Source organism: Oncorhynchus nerka, linkage group LG23 (assembly GCF_034236695.1).
Source record: "Oncorhynchus nerka isolate Pitt River linkage group LG23, Oner_Uvic_2.0, whole genome shotgun sequence".
In the NCBI taxonomy this organism is placed as follows: Eukaryota; Metazoa; Chordata; class Actinopteri; order Salmoniformes; family Salmonidae; genus Oncorhynchus; species Oncorhynchus nerka.
Genome location: NC_088418.1, coordinates 24,274,596 through 24,288,576, shown reverse-complemented (window position 1 = coordinate 24,288,576; position 13,981 = coordinate 24,274,596). Strand labels below are relative to the sequence as shown.

At 40.3% G+C, this 13,981-nt stretch overlaps 1 protein-coding gene across 1 annotated transcript; it reads left to right on the top strand.

Annotated features, from left to right (window-relative positions):
• The first annotated feature begins 306 nt into the window (after nucleotides 1–306).
• On the top strand, nucleotides 307–13,979 carry LOC115106541 (uncharacterized). Its single transcript, XM_029629382.2, has 7 exons — nucleotides 307–413; nucleotides 4,112–4,150; nucleotides 4,571–4,789; nucleotides 5,140–5,430; nucleotides 11,003–11,497; nucleotides 11,806–11,922; nucleotides 12,082–13,979. Exons 1-7 carry the CDS (start codon nucleotides 380–382, stop codon nucleotides 12,585–12,587), a joined length of 1,701 nt encoding a protein of 566 aa, XP_029485242.1. The 5' UTR covers nucleotides 307–379; the 3' UTR covers nucleotides 12,588–13,979.
• Nucleotides 13,980–13,981: the final 2 nt, after the last annotated feature.

The window sequence follows — 13,981 nt, the reverse complement described above, 5'->3', positions numbered from 1 at the left end:
GAGGGGTGTGAACAGTTTGTGTCATGAACAGTGCTCGTGCCCATAGAAATAGAAGTGGCGCACATGCGCAGGGGGGCGCGGGATGTTCCCCAATGCTGGAAGGGGGGCCTGAGTGAAAAAGTTTAGGAACCCCTGCGTAATGAGACTCATGAAAATAATGTGGAACAAACAAGAAAGCCAATGTGCAGAAGTTGTTCTGGAGTGTTCTAAAATAAATCAAGAAGAAAATATTTTGGGTGTCTTCCAAGTCTCAACTTCCTCAACATCGTTCTGTCTGTAGCACAGCCCCCATATGTATTCTCCATTCACTGTCCTCTCATTGTTAGTCACCCAGTCATTTCCCTGATGTGCAGATCTTAAGTAGTCATACTGAACAGAGATGGGGATGACATACCTTTTCCTGATATTGGCAGGTAAGCCCCCCATCTCCACCAATGAATGATGCTACCAGTCTTCTGCTCTGTTTAACTCTGCATACAATTGTTTTTCTGTTATATTATGACCAACAAAATGTATGTTATACAGTATTATAACTAAATATATACTATATAACTGAAATTGTGAATTGTGTGCACTTTTTCTGTGGATTTGTAGACTCCTTGGGTTGAATTCAAATGTAAAGATTAAATAATTATACCTTTAAATGACAAGAGGGTGAATGACAGTCGCCTATTCAAAGGCATTTAATGGTGTTTTTTTGCGGTTTTTGAGAAAATAACTAGTTTAGATGCAAAATGGATATGAGTCAGTAACAAGGTTTGCATCCAACCATTTAATTCAGATGACTGACCTGATGCATAAAAAAATAGTTATCAAAGGTCATTTTCTCGGTATTGGATCAGTTTGGGTCTGTAAAATGTATTATGCGAGAATTGGTGGTGGAAAAGCCTTAACGCACAAATATTGATACAATAACCATCATATCAAAGTAAACTTTGAGTTACGCGAGGATATGCATTGCGGTCCTACCACTACTACTTGGGAAAGCATGCAGTTTATTAGGGTCTTATTCTGGTGACGTGCTGATTGATAGAAAAACCATCATGTAGCAGTAAGCTTGGAATCACACGATGATGTTGTAGCCTACCACGACATTGAAAAGCATGCAGAGTTTATAGGCAGATGGAATAAGTTATGATTAACTTAATAATGTATTTCATAACTTCATAACTTATGGTGATTATCATGTCTACTATTCCATTTAACCCATCTGAACAATACAGTTCTCTTGACATGCCATATTTGAAGTCCACATCTTTTGACTCAAATGTGTATAGCGCCTCATAAATCATCACATATTTCCCAAACATTCGGCTACTGTTACGGCCCTCCCTTCTCTTAATTGTCAACTCTACATTTCACAGCTTTTCTCTTATTGAATTCAACTCCGACATTGTCCTTTTGCCTCAGTGGATCGACCTGAACTTTTTCTGCCCAAGTTCCCAAAAGTATTTAGTCAATTGTCGTGTATTTGACGCACGTAGTTAGGCCCTAAAGCAGATACAAATGAAAGAAAACACTCAATGTAGCCTATAGATATGAATTAGACAATAATTATATATTTATGGATTTTTAATGCATTGTTTTCTCTTTATTCAACCCGCACCCCCTACCCGCTCGTCATCCACACAATATTTAATGACCCTTAACCCACCCACCCCACGGATATAGCCACGGGGAATGCGGGTTATGAGTGGACCTGCGCATCACAAGCAGAGGGGAGATAAATGACTTACACCAATGATGGAAGGACTCATATCTCCCGGTTCCTCTCTATAAAGTGCCTTTAAAGTTGATCTTTAAAATGGCCTCGTAATTACTTCTGGAGTTGATTCTACATGTAGTATTCATTTCTAGGCCCTGAATTACCCATTCCATGTAAAAAGGTAGTCTGCCGTTTGGACAAGAAACATTCTATCACGCTGCATGTGTCCACAGTTGCGCATTTTAGTACCAGATGGATGCGGGGTATTTTCCAAACTCTATAAAATAGAACTACATTTATAAATGAATAATCTGTTGAATAAGACATGATAATGGATATCCAAAAGGATAAATAAGGCATCAATAATATGGGGAGCTATAAGATATATTAAACTACAACCAGCGTTACAATATTTATTAGAATCAGAATCACCTTTATTTGCCATTTACATTTACAGTGCCCATAATTAGCATTTACATTTAAGTCTCAGGAGCTTTGCACATCTGTATTGTACAATATTTGTCCATTTTTTTTTAAATATTCATCATGCTTTGTAAAAATCTTGCCATAGATTTACAAGCAGCTTTAAGTAAAACTGGAAATAGATATGAACCGTCTTCTTGGTAAGCAGCTCCAGTGAAGATTTGGCCTTGTGTTTTAGGTTATTGTCCTCCATGCTGTTTCATTTGATCCTGGGTTGCTGCCTCGCTATGTTGTTGTCTTAGGTCTCTCCTTATGTAGTGTTGTGTGTTGTCTCTCTGGTTGTCATGTGTGTTTTGTTCTATATTGTATATATATATTTTTTTTTTTTTATCACCATCCTCAGTTTTCTCTAAATCACAGTCATTCAATTTCTTAACTGTTTTAAAATCAACATTGGCCTCAGCAAAATCCTCTCCAGCAACTGAGTTAGGAAGGATGCCTGTATCTTTCTAGTGAATGGGTGTATTGATATACCACCCGTAACCGAACGAATAACTTCACCATGCTCAAAGGGATATACCCATCTACCAATCCGTGCCCTTCTTCTCGAGGCATTGGAAAAACTCCCTGGTCTTATTGGTGGAATATGTGCGTGAACTGTACTCCACTGAGTGACCTTAAAGATAATTGAGCGTGTGGGGTACAGAAATGGGGTAGTCATGTTAACCCTTATTATTGCACACAGAGTGAGTCCATGTGACCCATTATGTGATTTGTTAAGCAAATGTTTTTTTCATATTTGTGATGTCTTCACTATTATTCTACAATGTAGAAAATAGTCAAAGTAAAGTCAAACCCTGGAATGATTGGTGTGTCCAAACATTTGAGTGGTACTGTACACATTATGAAGTATTTTGTGTAGAAAAGTGAAATAAATCACAATTAAATCCATTTCATTCCCCCTTTGTAACGCAACAAAATGTGCATTTCAAAGTAAGAAGGTCTATGAGAAGGTCAGTTCTGGTGACATTAAAAAAAAAAAAATTATCAAATGTATAATTTCCCCCTCCAGAAATAAACCCAAGAACATATTGGTCCATATTATCAGGCAGGTGTTATTTAGTAATAAGCGTTATCACCTTCTGTAGCCTAACTGATGCAGGATAGTGGCAATATATACATTGGCTGAGAGTTTTCCATCTGCATTTACCCCATTGCAATCACAAACTCTAAACTTTAGCTTGTTGCTAATTAGCAACATGCTGATAACTTGAATGTCCCCAAAAAACGTTCCAATGTCACTCAGCCAAGGATCATGTACTATGAATATAATGTAGGCCTACCTGTTACAGCTGACCCGTGTTACATTTAAACCCGGTCTCCCCTAAGCGTTCAACGCTGTTGGCGACATTGGCGTGGACTAACTAGCATAAACCATGTCCCTGCTAATAACTCCGGTTCTAAAATGGTTCAGTTCACTCATCTTTTGGAAATTAGAAATACGTTTAAAAAAAGAAAGCTCTGTGATACTCTATTTTAACAGTGGCCATCAAAACTGCTTTCAAAATGTGTTTTCCCACGACTGCATTAAGAATGTTATACAATGACGGGGCATGCATTCTCTCCCTGTGTAGCACCCGCAATTTGAAAGGTGCCTCGAGAGGAATTTTATTTTCTCACATAGAATACGACAAGCTGACCAAACTCTTCTACTGGGGTTATCTGACTTTGCTGTTGCTTACTCGTGTTGTTGGCTCAGGAAAGTTAATTGTGGACAATATTTTTCATTAGATAATTCAAAAAATGTGCATAACCAAAGGTAGCTTCTGGGTTCTCCGTTCTGCCTATCTTTCATTTGGATCATAGGTCGCCTCACCCGGCCCAGTTTAACACCTGGATACGGGTGAAACGCTACCACAGCGTAGAGAGAATGGGAAGTGCGTACAGAATTATGTAAAAACAACTTTCTTTTATTTTTTACAGTGTTTTCTGTTGTGGTCAAGAGTCAACTCAAACCCCAGGGTAAGTACACAGCGTTTACAACACCACGCAACCAAAAATATGTATTTTTCACTTGAAGCCAGAAACCATACACGCCTATTTACCTAGTCCGCCCGCCAAGCCTCCACCTGCTCCCCCCGGGCCCCCTTCTTTCTGCTTCCGCCCATTATTTGGCACAATATCTCTGAAAGTGTGATAAAGGCGTTAGCCATTACAGCAACTTTCATATCTCTTCTAAAATGCGATGTCCCAAACGCTGATGCTTGTAATCTACCGCTAGGTGGCAGCATAACCCTAACCTCAGACTGCAGTTGGCAAATTAACTGTCATTCCGGTTTACAGTAGCCAGCAGTGACAAGCATAATATTGTGAGAATTCCTATTTGCACCAAGAGAAAAAAGCATCTCCTCAAACGGTTCTCTCTCCTGTATCTCTTTTCAGTTTCCATGGTCCTCACATTCAAGCAAGTCTACTCTGGGGATACAATAATTCTGAGTTGTGACAACAGCACAGGTAAGGTAAAATGGTTCTTCAACAAGGTTGAGGATCAAAATCAAGCCAAGACATGGAGCATAAGGGCTGTCTCCGCTAAGAACTCCGGCTCATATCAGTGTGAGAACAATGGACAGAAGAGTGACAACTTCAACATCACAGTTCTAGGTAAATATACCACGCCAACTCCCGAATGCCTAAGCCTCATGGACATATCGTTTCAGCTCAGTGGCATAAAATGTGGGTAGTTTAAATTAAGCAGAGAATTCATAAACTAACAGATATGGCAAGAGTTTGATGTTATAGTATATTTGTGGGTTGTACAGACATTTGGTCAATTATTACACTTTTTTTATACAAGTATTGCTGTGTTCAAAATGCATGCGTCATATACATGCTGTTTTCATGCTCAACCTCTCCCCTTACTTTAACACAAAAAAAATCTCTCCCCTTACTTTACTTTTGAACCTTCCACTCCACTACAACCTACTCTGGACTCACCTGGGACTGCATCACAGAGTACCTTCCACCTGCCACTCTGTTGATCAAGTCAGGGGAGCCAGTCATCAACATAGATGGCTCAGTAGTCCTGGAGCTGCTGGTGGAGGAGGATGCGAATCTGAAGGGATGGTGCTGTTGGGTGTACAAGGCTGGGAGAGTAGGAAGAATAAAACTCAAGAAAAGTCTGACGACCGAAAATCACAAAGTGTTGACCTTTCAACCCCGCAAACTGAACGACACCGTCGCCATCTACTGGTGTAGTGACGAGAATAACCTGAGGAGCACCCCCCTCACCATCAAGACCTCAGGTAAAACAACCATTGTTGGCTGCAATGTTTCCATAATTTCAAAGGAATTGTGGAATAAATATGAACTCTCGAATTCATGTTTTGGCAATTGATCATCTCGATCCTAGAAACCCAGGACTAAAATATTGTATCAAGTGCTCATACCATTATGTTACATACCTAGTCTGTCCACGATTAGGAAGAATTATAGCCTCCTTGGCAAAGTGTTAATGGTTACAGTAGGCTCTGTGTCAGACCTCCAAGTTGTTGTAGCCTAGGCCTAGCTTTGACGCAAGGGCGTTTTCACACCTAGTCCTGAGCTATAGTTCGAATCAGAGTGCGAGTATTTGTTACATTGTATTATTTTTCATTTGTTACATTTCGTTTCACATTGCCAAATGTCAAACGAACTAAGATGCCTAAACAAAACCACGTGGTCATGCAAGTCTATTGTTTGTTGAGTTCATTGTTTATTGGAGAAAAATGAATGAAACTATGATTATCAAAAAGCAGAACTTGTGTCCCCCAAAAATGACTTTGGCTTTGGTCTTCAACAACATGCGTTAGCAAACAGCGCAATAGCTGCTCTAACTGGGAAGTAAGTAGGCTATATTCTGTAGCCTATTGGCGCTTTCAACACAACTGAGAACTAAACAACAAAAGTTAGGTCAAATTACGATTTAATTGTTCTTCAGGTCGGAAAGTCTCTAGAAATATGCCAGAATTGTCCATTTGGAATTCCGAGTTGGATGGCCATTCAAAAGATTTTTCCCAGCTCGTTGTTTTCCGGAGTTGCAAGTTGTCTTGAACGCACTGAAGTTGGAAGTAGAATAATGCTTGCAGTCAAACAACAAATAATACTGCGCGCTCCTGGTTATTTTCCTGTGTTTGGTCCAGACTGCGTTCTCACCTGCAGCAAACTGCACCACAGTATAAAATGGAATTGGACCAAGACCACCATTTTTGAGCCAACCACGGTGTGTTGTTCACACCGGTCCAAACAAAGATAATTTAGGGGGGAAACAAATTATGTATATAAACCTTGCATTGCGGATTATATGTGTTGGCCAATGAGAGGCTTTGAAGCTAACGGTCGGCCATATTGGCACTCCTCAGAAGAAGAAGCAGTCCTCCAGGAATGATTGGAATTTTAAAGCATTTTAATTAAATGTTTCAAGGAAACAATTACACATATTTAAGTATTTTTTGTAGTAGTGGGGACAGTAACATTAGTACTTTATTTAAAAATATATATAACCTACTTTAAGGAAAATGTTTTTATACTTTAGCATTTTAAAAAAATGTTTAGCTCACATAATATAATTACAACATATACATTAACGTGTCTGTACAATAAACGTGGCAAAAACAAATGTAGACATAAATAAATGCATTTTTATAGCTTCCAAAATATTTTTTACACGGTGGGGGAGTGCCAAGATGGAGGCATGGTGGCGTCTGTTATCTAGGGAATATATAAATCGTTCGGAAAAACCACTGCAAAACAAATTGGGTGTGAAAGTCCCCCAAGATGCTTTGGACTCCAGCACAATGCTAGTTAAATTTTAAAAAATGTGATAAATCCAGACTGCGAAGAATTCACCAGGAGGCACAAGCCAATTGTCATGAGAAGACCAAGCCATGAATTAAAACAAAAGTAAGAAATAGTCTAATAGCAAATGACTTACTAGAGCAGCCACTTGTAGACATAGTATAATGACTTGTTGCCAACATTTGTTTTTGACAGTATTTGTATTTATTCCGGATCCCCGTTAGCTGCTGCCAAGGCATGAAGTAGACATGAAGTTGCATCAATTTAACAATAATTAAAGACAAAATGTATATTTGTTAAAGTAGGCCTATACTTAAGCAATAAGTCCAATGCATGGATCTTTTGGGTGGCATGTGCTCAAGCTAAAAAAAATAACAAAAGAAAATGTTTCCGCAACCATGGTCACAGACTTGCGAAAACCAAACACTACATTCCACAGTAAGAACCTCATACTAATGGCCAAGCATGGTGGTGGTAGTGTGATGGTTTGGGGATGCTTTGCTGACTCAGGACCTGGACAACTTGCCTTAATAGAAGGAACCATGAATTATCCTTCTACAGGAGAATATCAGGCCATCCATCTGTGAGCTGAAGCTGAAGCACAGCTGGGTCATGCAGCAAGACAATGATCCAAAAGGCACACACAAGTCTACATGAAAATGTCTAAAAATAAAAAAAGGTTTTAGTCAAAGCCTTGTCAAAGTCCAAGTCTAATCCCAATTGAAATGTTGTGGCAGGACTTGAAACGAGCAGTTATTGCTTAAAAACACACAAATGTCACTGATTTAAAGCAGTTCTGCATCGGCCAAAATTCCTCAACAGCGACGTGAGAGACTGATCAACAACTAAAGGAAGCATTTCAAAATATATATATTTCACCTTTATTTAACCAGGTAGGCCAGTTGAGAACATGTTCTCATTCACAATTTAGTTCTCATTTACAATTTGGTTGCAGTCATTGCAGCTAAAGGTGGCACAACCAGTTATTGAGTGTAAGGGGGCAATTACTTTTTCACACAGTGGAATTGGGTGTTGCATAAATTCAATAAATAAAATAAGTATCACTTTTTTTGTTAACTCAGGTTCCCTTTTTAATATTAGGTGTTGGTTGAAGATCTGATAACATTCAGTATATAATATGAAAAAATAGAGAAAAGGGAGGAAATACTTCTTCACGACACTGTATAAATCATGGAAAGAGGTGCAACACGCTTTCAACCGTCCTACAGGAATCTCATTTGTATCATTTACATTTACATTTAAGTCATTTAGCAGACGCTCTTATCCAGAGCGACTTACACCCATTGTTCATACAGTATGAAGGGTTTTAAGCCACTATGATTAGACAGACGTTTTAGAAACTGAGCACACTTGAAACTTCAATATGTCCATCAATTATTTGAAAAGGGTACTCTAAAATCCGTTGAAAAACTGAGCTCTGAGTTGAATATACTGTACCAAGGTCAGACTTCTTCAGGTATCTACAAGTAGGTATCTATAAGCTATATACTGACTGTGAACATGGAGATACAGTGGGACTAAGAGTTCTGTCTGATCAACGATGTCTTCCTTTTTATGGACTTTAACCTGCATGTACAGTGCATTCGGAAAGTATTCAGGCTTTGACTTTTTCCACTTTTTGTTACGTTACAGCCTTATTCTAAAATGGATTAAGTACAAACATTTCCTCATCAATCTACACACAATACCCCATAATGACGAAGCAAAACAGGTTTTTAGAATCTTTTGCAAATGTATTTTTAAAAAAACATGGAAACTTATTTACATTATTATTCAGACCCTTGCTATGAGACTCAAAATTGAGCTCAGGTGGATACTGTTTCCATTGATCATCTTTGAGATGTTTGTACAACTTGATTGCAGTCCACCTGTGGTAAATTCAATTGATTGGACATGATTTAGAAAGACACACATCTGTCTATATAAGGTCCCACAGTGCATGTCAGAGAAAAAAAATCAAGCCGTGAGGTCGAAGGAATTGTCCATAGAGCTCCGAGACAGGATTGTGTCAAGGAACAGATCTGGGGAAGGGTACCAAAACATTTCTGCAGCATTGAAGGTCCCCAAGAACACAGTGGTCTCCATCATTCTTAAATGGAAGAGGTTTGGAACCACCATGACTCTTCCTAGAGCTGGCCGCCCGGCCAAACTGAACAATCGGGGGAGAAGGGCCTTGGTCAAGGAGGTAACCAAGAACCCAGTGGTCACTCTGACAGAGCTCCAGAGTTCCTCTGTGAAGTTGGGAGAACCTTCCAGAAGGACAACCATCTCTGCAGCACTCCACCAATCAGGCCTTTATGGTAGAGTGGCCAGACGGAAGCCACTCCTAGGTAAAAGGCACATGACAGCCCGCTTGGAGTTTGCCAAAAAAGCACCTAAACGACTCTCAGACCATGAGAAACAAGATTCTCTGGTCTGATGAAACCAAGTTTGAACTCAGACTGGGGCAAAGTTTCACCTTCCAACAAGACAACGACCCTGAGCACACAGCCAAGACAACACAGGAGTGGCTTTGGGACAAGTCTTTGAATGTCCTTGAGTGGCACAACCAGAGCCCGGACTTGAACCCAATCAAACATCTCTGGAGAGACCTGAAAATAGCTGTGCAGCAACTCTCCCCATCCAACCTGTCAGAGCTTGAGAGGAACTGCAGAGAAGAATGGGAGAAACTCCCCAAATACAGGTGTGCCAAGCATGTAGCGTCATACCCAAGAAGACTAGAGGCTGTAATTGCTGCCAAAGGTGCTTCAACAAAGTACTGAGTAAATGGTCTGAATACTTATGAAAATGTGATATTTCCATTTTTAATTCAAGCTATAGGCACCAAACACACGTTCACATGTTCAGGCTATCCTATCCTATCAATAAATACTTCACAATTTAGCATGCACACCACAATTATTATTTTATTTATTTGGCTTGCTTTAGCGCTTAAACGATTTAAGCCATTAACACAAAACCAACTTCCAAATGTGCAGAATGCTCCAACTTAGATTACTTGAGAAAATCTTTTTGGTAGCATTTTTTTGTACTACAACCATATTTAAATTAGCTACCAATGCATTTCAATGGCAAAAAAGGGCCACAGACTTAAATGGTAACAATATGTTTTCATTCTTCACCTGCTGTATCTTCTCCTACACCATTTAACCTATCAACACCAAACCAACATTTAGATGTTCAGACTGACCCAACTTAGATTGCTTGTATTTAGATTTTTAATGCTATTTAGACTTTTTAAACTATAAGCATTTAAACTTTGTGTAAATGAACATAGTATTGTTTGAGAACCATAGAACCAAAATGGTCCTGCTCCATTGCCAATAAAGCTATAGGCTATTCTAAATTCAAATTCTTTAAAATCGTTATAAATTATAACGGTATCCATTTGCTTAAAATAACTCACCAACAGTAACTTTTGAACCATTCAAGCTAGACACCAAACCGGCTTTCACATCTTCAGGCTATCCTAATTATTTCTAACTCTTTAACATCTTTATAAACTACATTTTCTTCAGGAACAGTGCTTTTCTAGTTTGTATTTAAATCCTGTCAAGCCATTCCTGGGTTTCTTTCCAGTTGTGGGCGTCCAAGTTAAGAGTAGGTTTGTTTCCTGTTTTTCATGTACAGTATATTCTAGTTAAGTCACCGCGTTTGAGATGTATTGGTTCAATAGGTTTATCCAAATCACCTTGACCTTTTATGCTATGCAACATGCTCATGATGCCTCTCCTTTGTTGCAGAACCACACACAAACCTTTACCATATCCAACCACAAGTCCTCAATAAATATGTGAAATTTGTCATCTGCTTATTACTCTCTAACCGGGGAAAAGTACTCCTGGTGAAATCTAACCACCCAGTTACCTATCTTGGGTTCCTGAGCCATTTTTTTTGCTACTATACAGGATGTCTGCATCAAATGATAACCCTATTTTATCTGATCCCTCCCTTCTCACTTTGCAACTATGCCCTTCCCCTTCCTCTCTTCCACCTTCCCTGTTTCTATCTCTCCTCCAGACCGGGTCGTACGGATGATGATATTGCCTGGGCCTGCTCTTTTGGGGGAGAAACTGAGTCTGCGGTGTGTTGTGTCGGGGACCGACCAAATTAGCCACACTATATTCTACAAGGATAAACAGACGATAAAAGACGGTTCCAGTTCTTCTTATGTTATCAACAATGTGACCGAGTCCGACCAGGGGATATATAGCTGTCAAGCCACCTTTACGCGAAGCGACAAAGGAATGCCAAACACAGTCAACTCAACTCAACAAGAACTGATTGTTTCAGCACCCCCTATGAAGGCAGTTGTGTCGGAGTCCGCTGGCCTGTCCTGCTCATGCTCCAGCTGCCCCAACGGTGCCTTCTATCACTGGTACTACAAACAGCACAATCCTCAGTGGCTACCTAAATGCATCAGCCAAAGCTACACAGGTTTCATGCCGGCTGGTAGTTACGCATGCAGAGCAGTGTGGAAAAACGGGAGGTCTGCACTAAGCAATATCCATCATTGTGAGTTCTACACAAATGAGAGAACCTGAACATGTATTATTGGAGCGTGAAAATATGAGAGTAGATTCTTGTTGAAGGACATGCCTGATAGAAGTTTGAAATATTCACATAAAAGTTAGTTTCTCAAGCCAACTCTGCTTATGCCAACTCTGATGTGTAATTTGAAGAGAGAGCATCATACAGTGTAGTAGGCCTATGATGTTTTTTTTTAGTGATACACTTGTCAGCAAAATTAAACAAAGTTAATAAACCTTTAGAATTGGACAAACCTAACATTGATCATCTTTCTGCTTTACTCATCGTGACAGATGACGTCGACGCTCAAGAGACACATGTGCTACTGATAACCATTGGGTTGATCGTCTTGGGGGTTATGCTGGTCATAGGAGCCATAGTCATGTATCGCAAGAGGAGGACTAGGGGAGGTAAGCCTACAACTGGTATCCTCAGCGTGTTTTTGTGTGCACACACATACATGTTTGTTTAAATGACACATAAGTCTTTTACATGACATCGATTGTTTACCATTCAAAAGTTCTTCATTCTTCTGTGTTCTTCATGTATTTTCTGTGTTTCTCTGCTAGAGGCCATTTACCAAGATATGCCCCTGATGACAGTGAAGTCGCAGGATGGAGGAGATGGGGGGTACGAGGAGCTCCACAAAAAACATGGTACCGAGGGAGAGTACGACACCCTGAAAACAACTCCAGCACAAGCAGCAGGAGGAGAGAAAACAGAGGGAGCGTACGAAGCGCTGAAGAAAGCGGAAGGAAAGGAGGAGGAGTACCACACCTTGGAGGAAGGAGCGGCGAAAGGTGGGGATGGGGGGTATGAAGCTTTGAAAAAGTCCAAAGATGAGGGAACTGGGGATCTGTACCACACCTTGGGGGAAAAGGGGGCGAAAGGTGGGGATGGGGGGTATGAAGCTTTGAAAAAGTCCAAAGATGAGGGAACTGAGGATCTGTACCACACCTTGGGGGAAAAGGGGGTGAATGGTGGGGATGGGGGGTATGAAGCTTTGAAAAAGTCCCAAGATGGGGGAACTGAGGATTTGTCCCATGCTTTGGGGGCAGAAGGAGGCAAAGAGTGAGATGGAGAGTTTGATGCATTGGAGAAGGCTAAAGAGGGGTATACCGATCTCTGGGAGCAGAAAGGGGAGAGGAGAAGTAGGCCTAGATCTGAGACAATAGGAAGTCCTGTAATGACAAGAGGAAAGGTGGGGTGTAGGATCGGTGGCGTAGCGCAGTTTTGCAGGGCCCCCCGCAAGGTCCAAGCAAGGCAGTTTTATAGCTAAGCTCATGCTATTTGACCCATTTTGCCATTAGGCTGAAAGAAAAGTTAGCTGTTTTAGAGCTAATTTCCTGCTATTCTACACATTTTGCCATGAATCTGAGAGAACAGTCTGTAGTTTTAAAGCTATTTTCCTGTAATAAAAATAAATAATTCCTCCCGAGTGGTGCAGCGGTCTAAGGTACTGCATCGCAGTACTTGAGGCATCACTACAGAGTCAGGTTCGATCCCAGGCTGTGTTGCAGCAGGCCGCGACCGGGAGACCAAAGAGGCAGCGCATAATTGGTCCAGCGTCGTCCGGGTTAGGGGAGGGTTTGGCCGCCCGGGATGTCCTTGTCCCATCACGCTCTATCGACTCCTTGTGGCGGGCCGGGCGCATGCACGCTGACTATGATCGGCAGTTGTGCGGTGTTTCCTCCGACACATTGGTGCGGCTGGCTTCCAGGTTAAGCGAGCAGAGTGTCAAGAAGCAGTGCGGCTTGGCAGGGTCGTGTTTCGGAGGACGCATGGCTCTCGACCATCGCCTCTCCTGAGTCCATACGGGAGTTTCAGCGATGGGACAAGACTGTAACTACTAATTGTATATCACGAAATTGAGGAGAAAAAAAAGGGGTAAAAAAATACAAATAAATAATAATAATAATTAATGTCTTATGACATGTACATATGTTATCTGGGATGCCCAACCTTCGGAGGGTATCCCAACCCCCCAAAAAATGTAATAATTGTTTATTTTTGGGTTGTGGGGGGGCGTATGAAGCTAGTTTTGTAGGATAATGCTTTTATCTCTGTAATGTGTGAAGTGTTTAAAAGGAGGGATTTCAATACTTACTTTTCTTTGTAATATTAGACATTTTCAGTATTGTTTTAGACAGATATCAACTGCAACACTGAAAGTTTGACAAAAAATGTTTGTATATGTTTTGGTGTTGTATACATTTGAGCTTTAAGGCAAATATGCACTGTTCATTAATTAAGCACTTTCTCTTTTTTGGGTTACGAATTAAACCGAGTCTGTAATGTAAATAGAATGTATGAAACATATTATGCTTAAGTTGCACAGTATCTGAGATATCTAAATACAGTACTCCAAACTGTATATTCATGTAATTTACAGTGGGCGGCAGTGTAACATTGGTAATATATCATTATGATAATTTAGTTTGCTGAAATAAAGTATTAGCATAATCAATT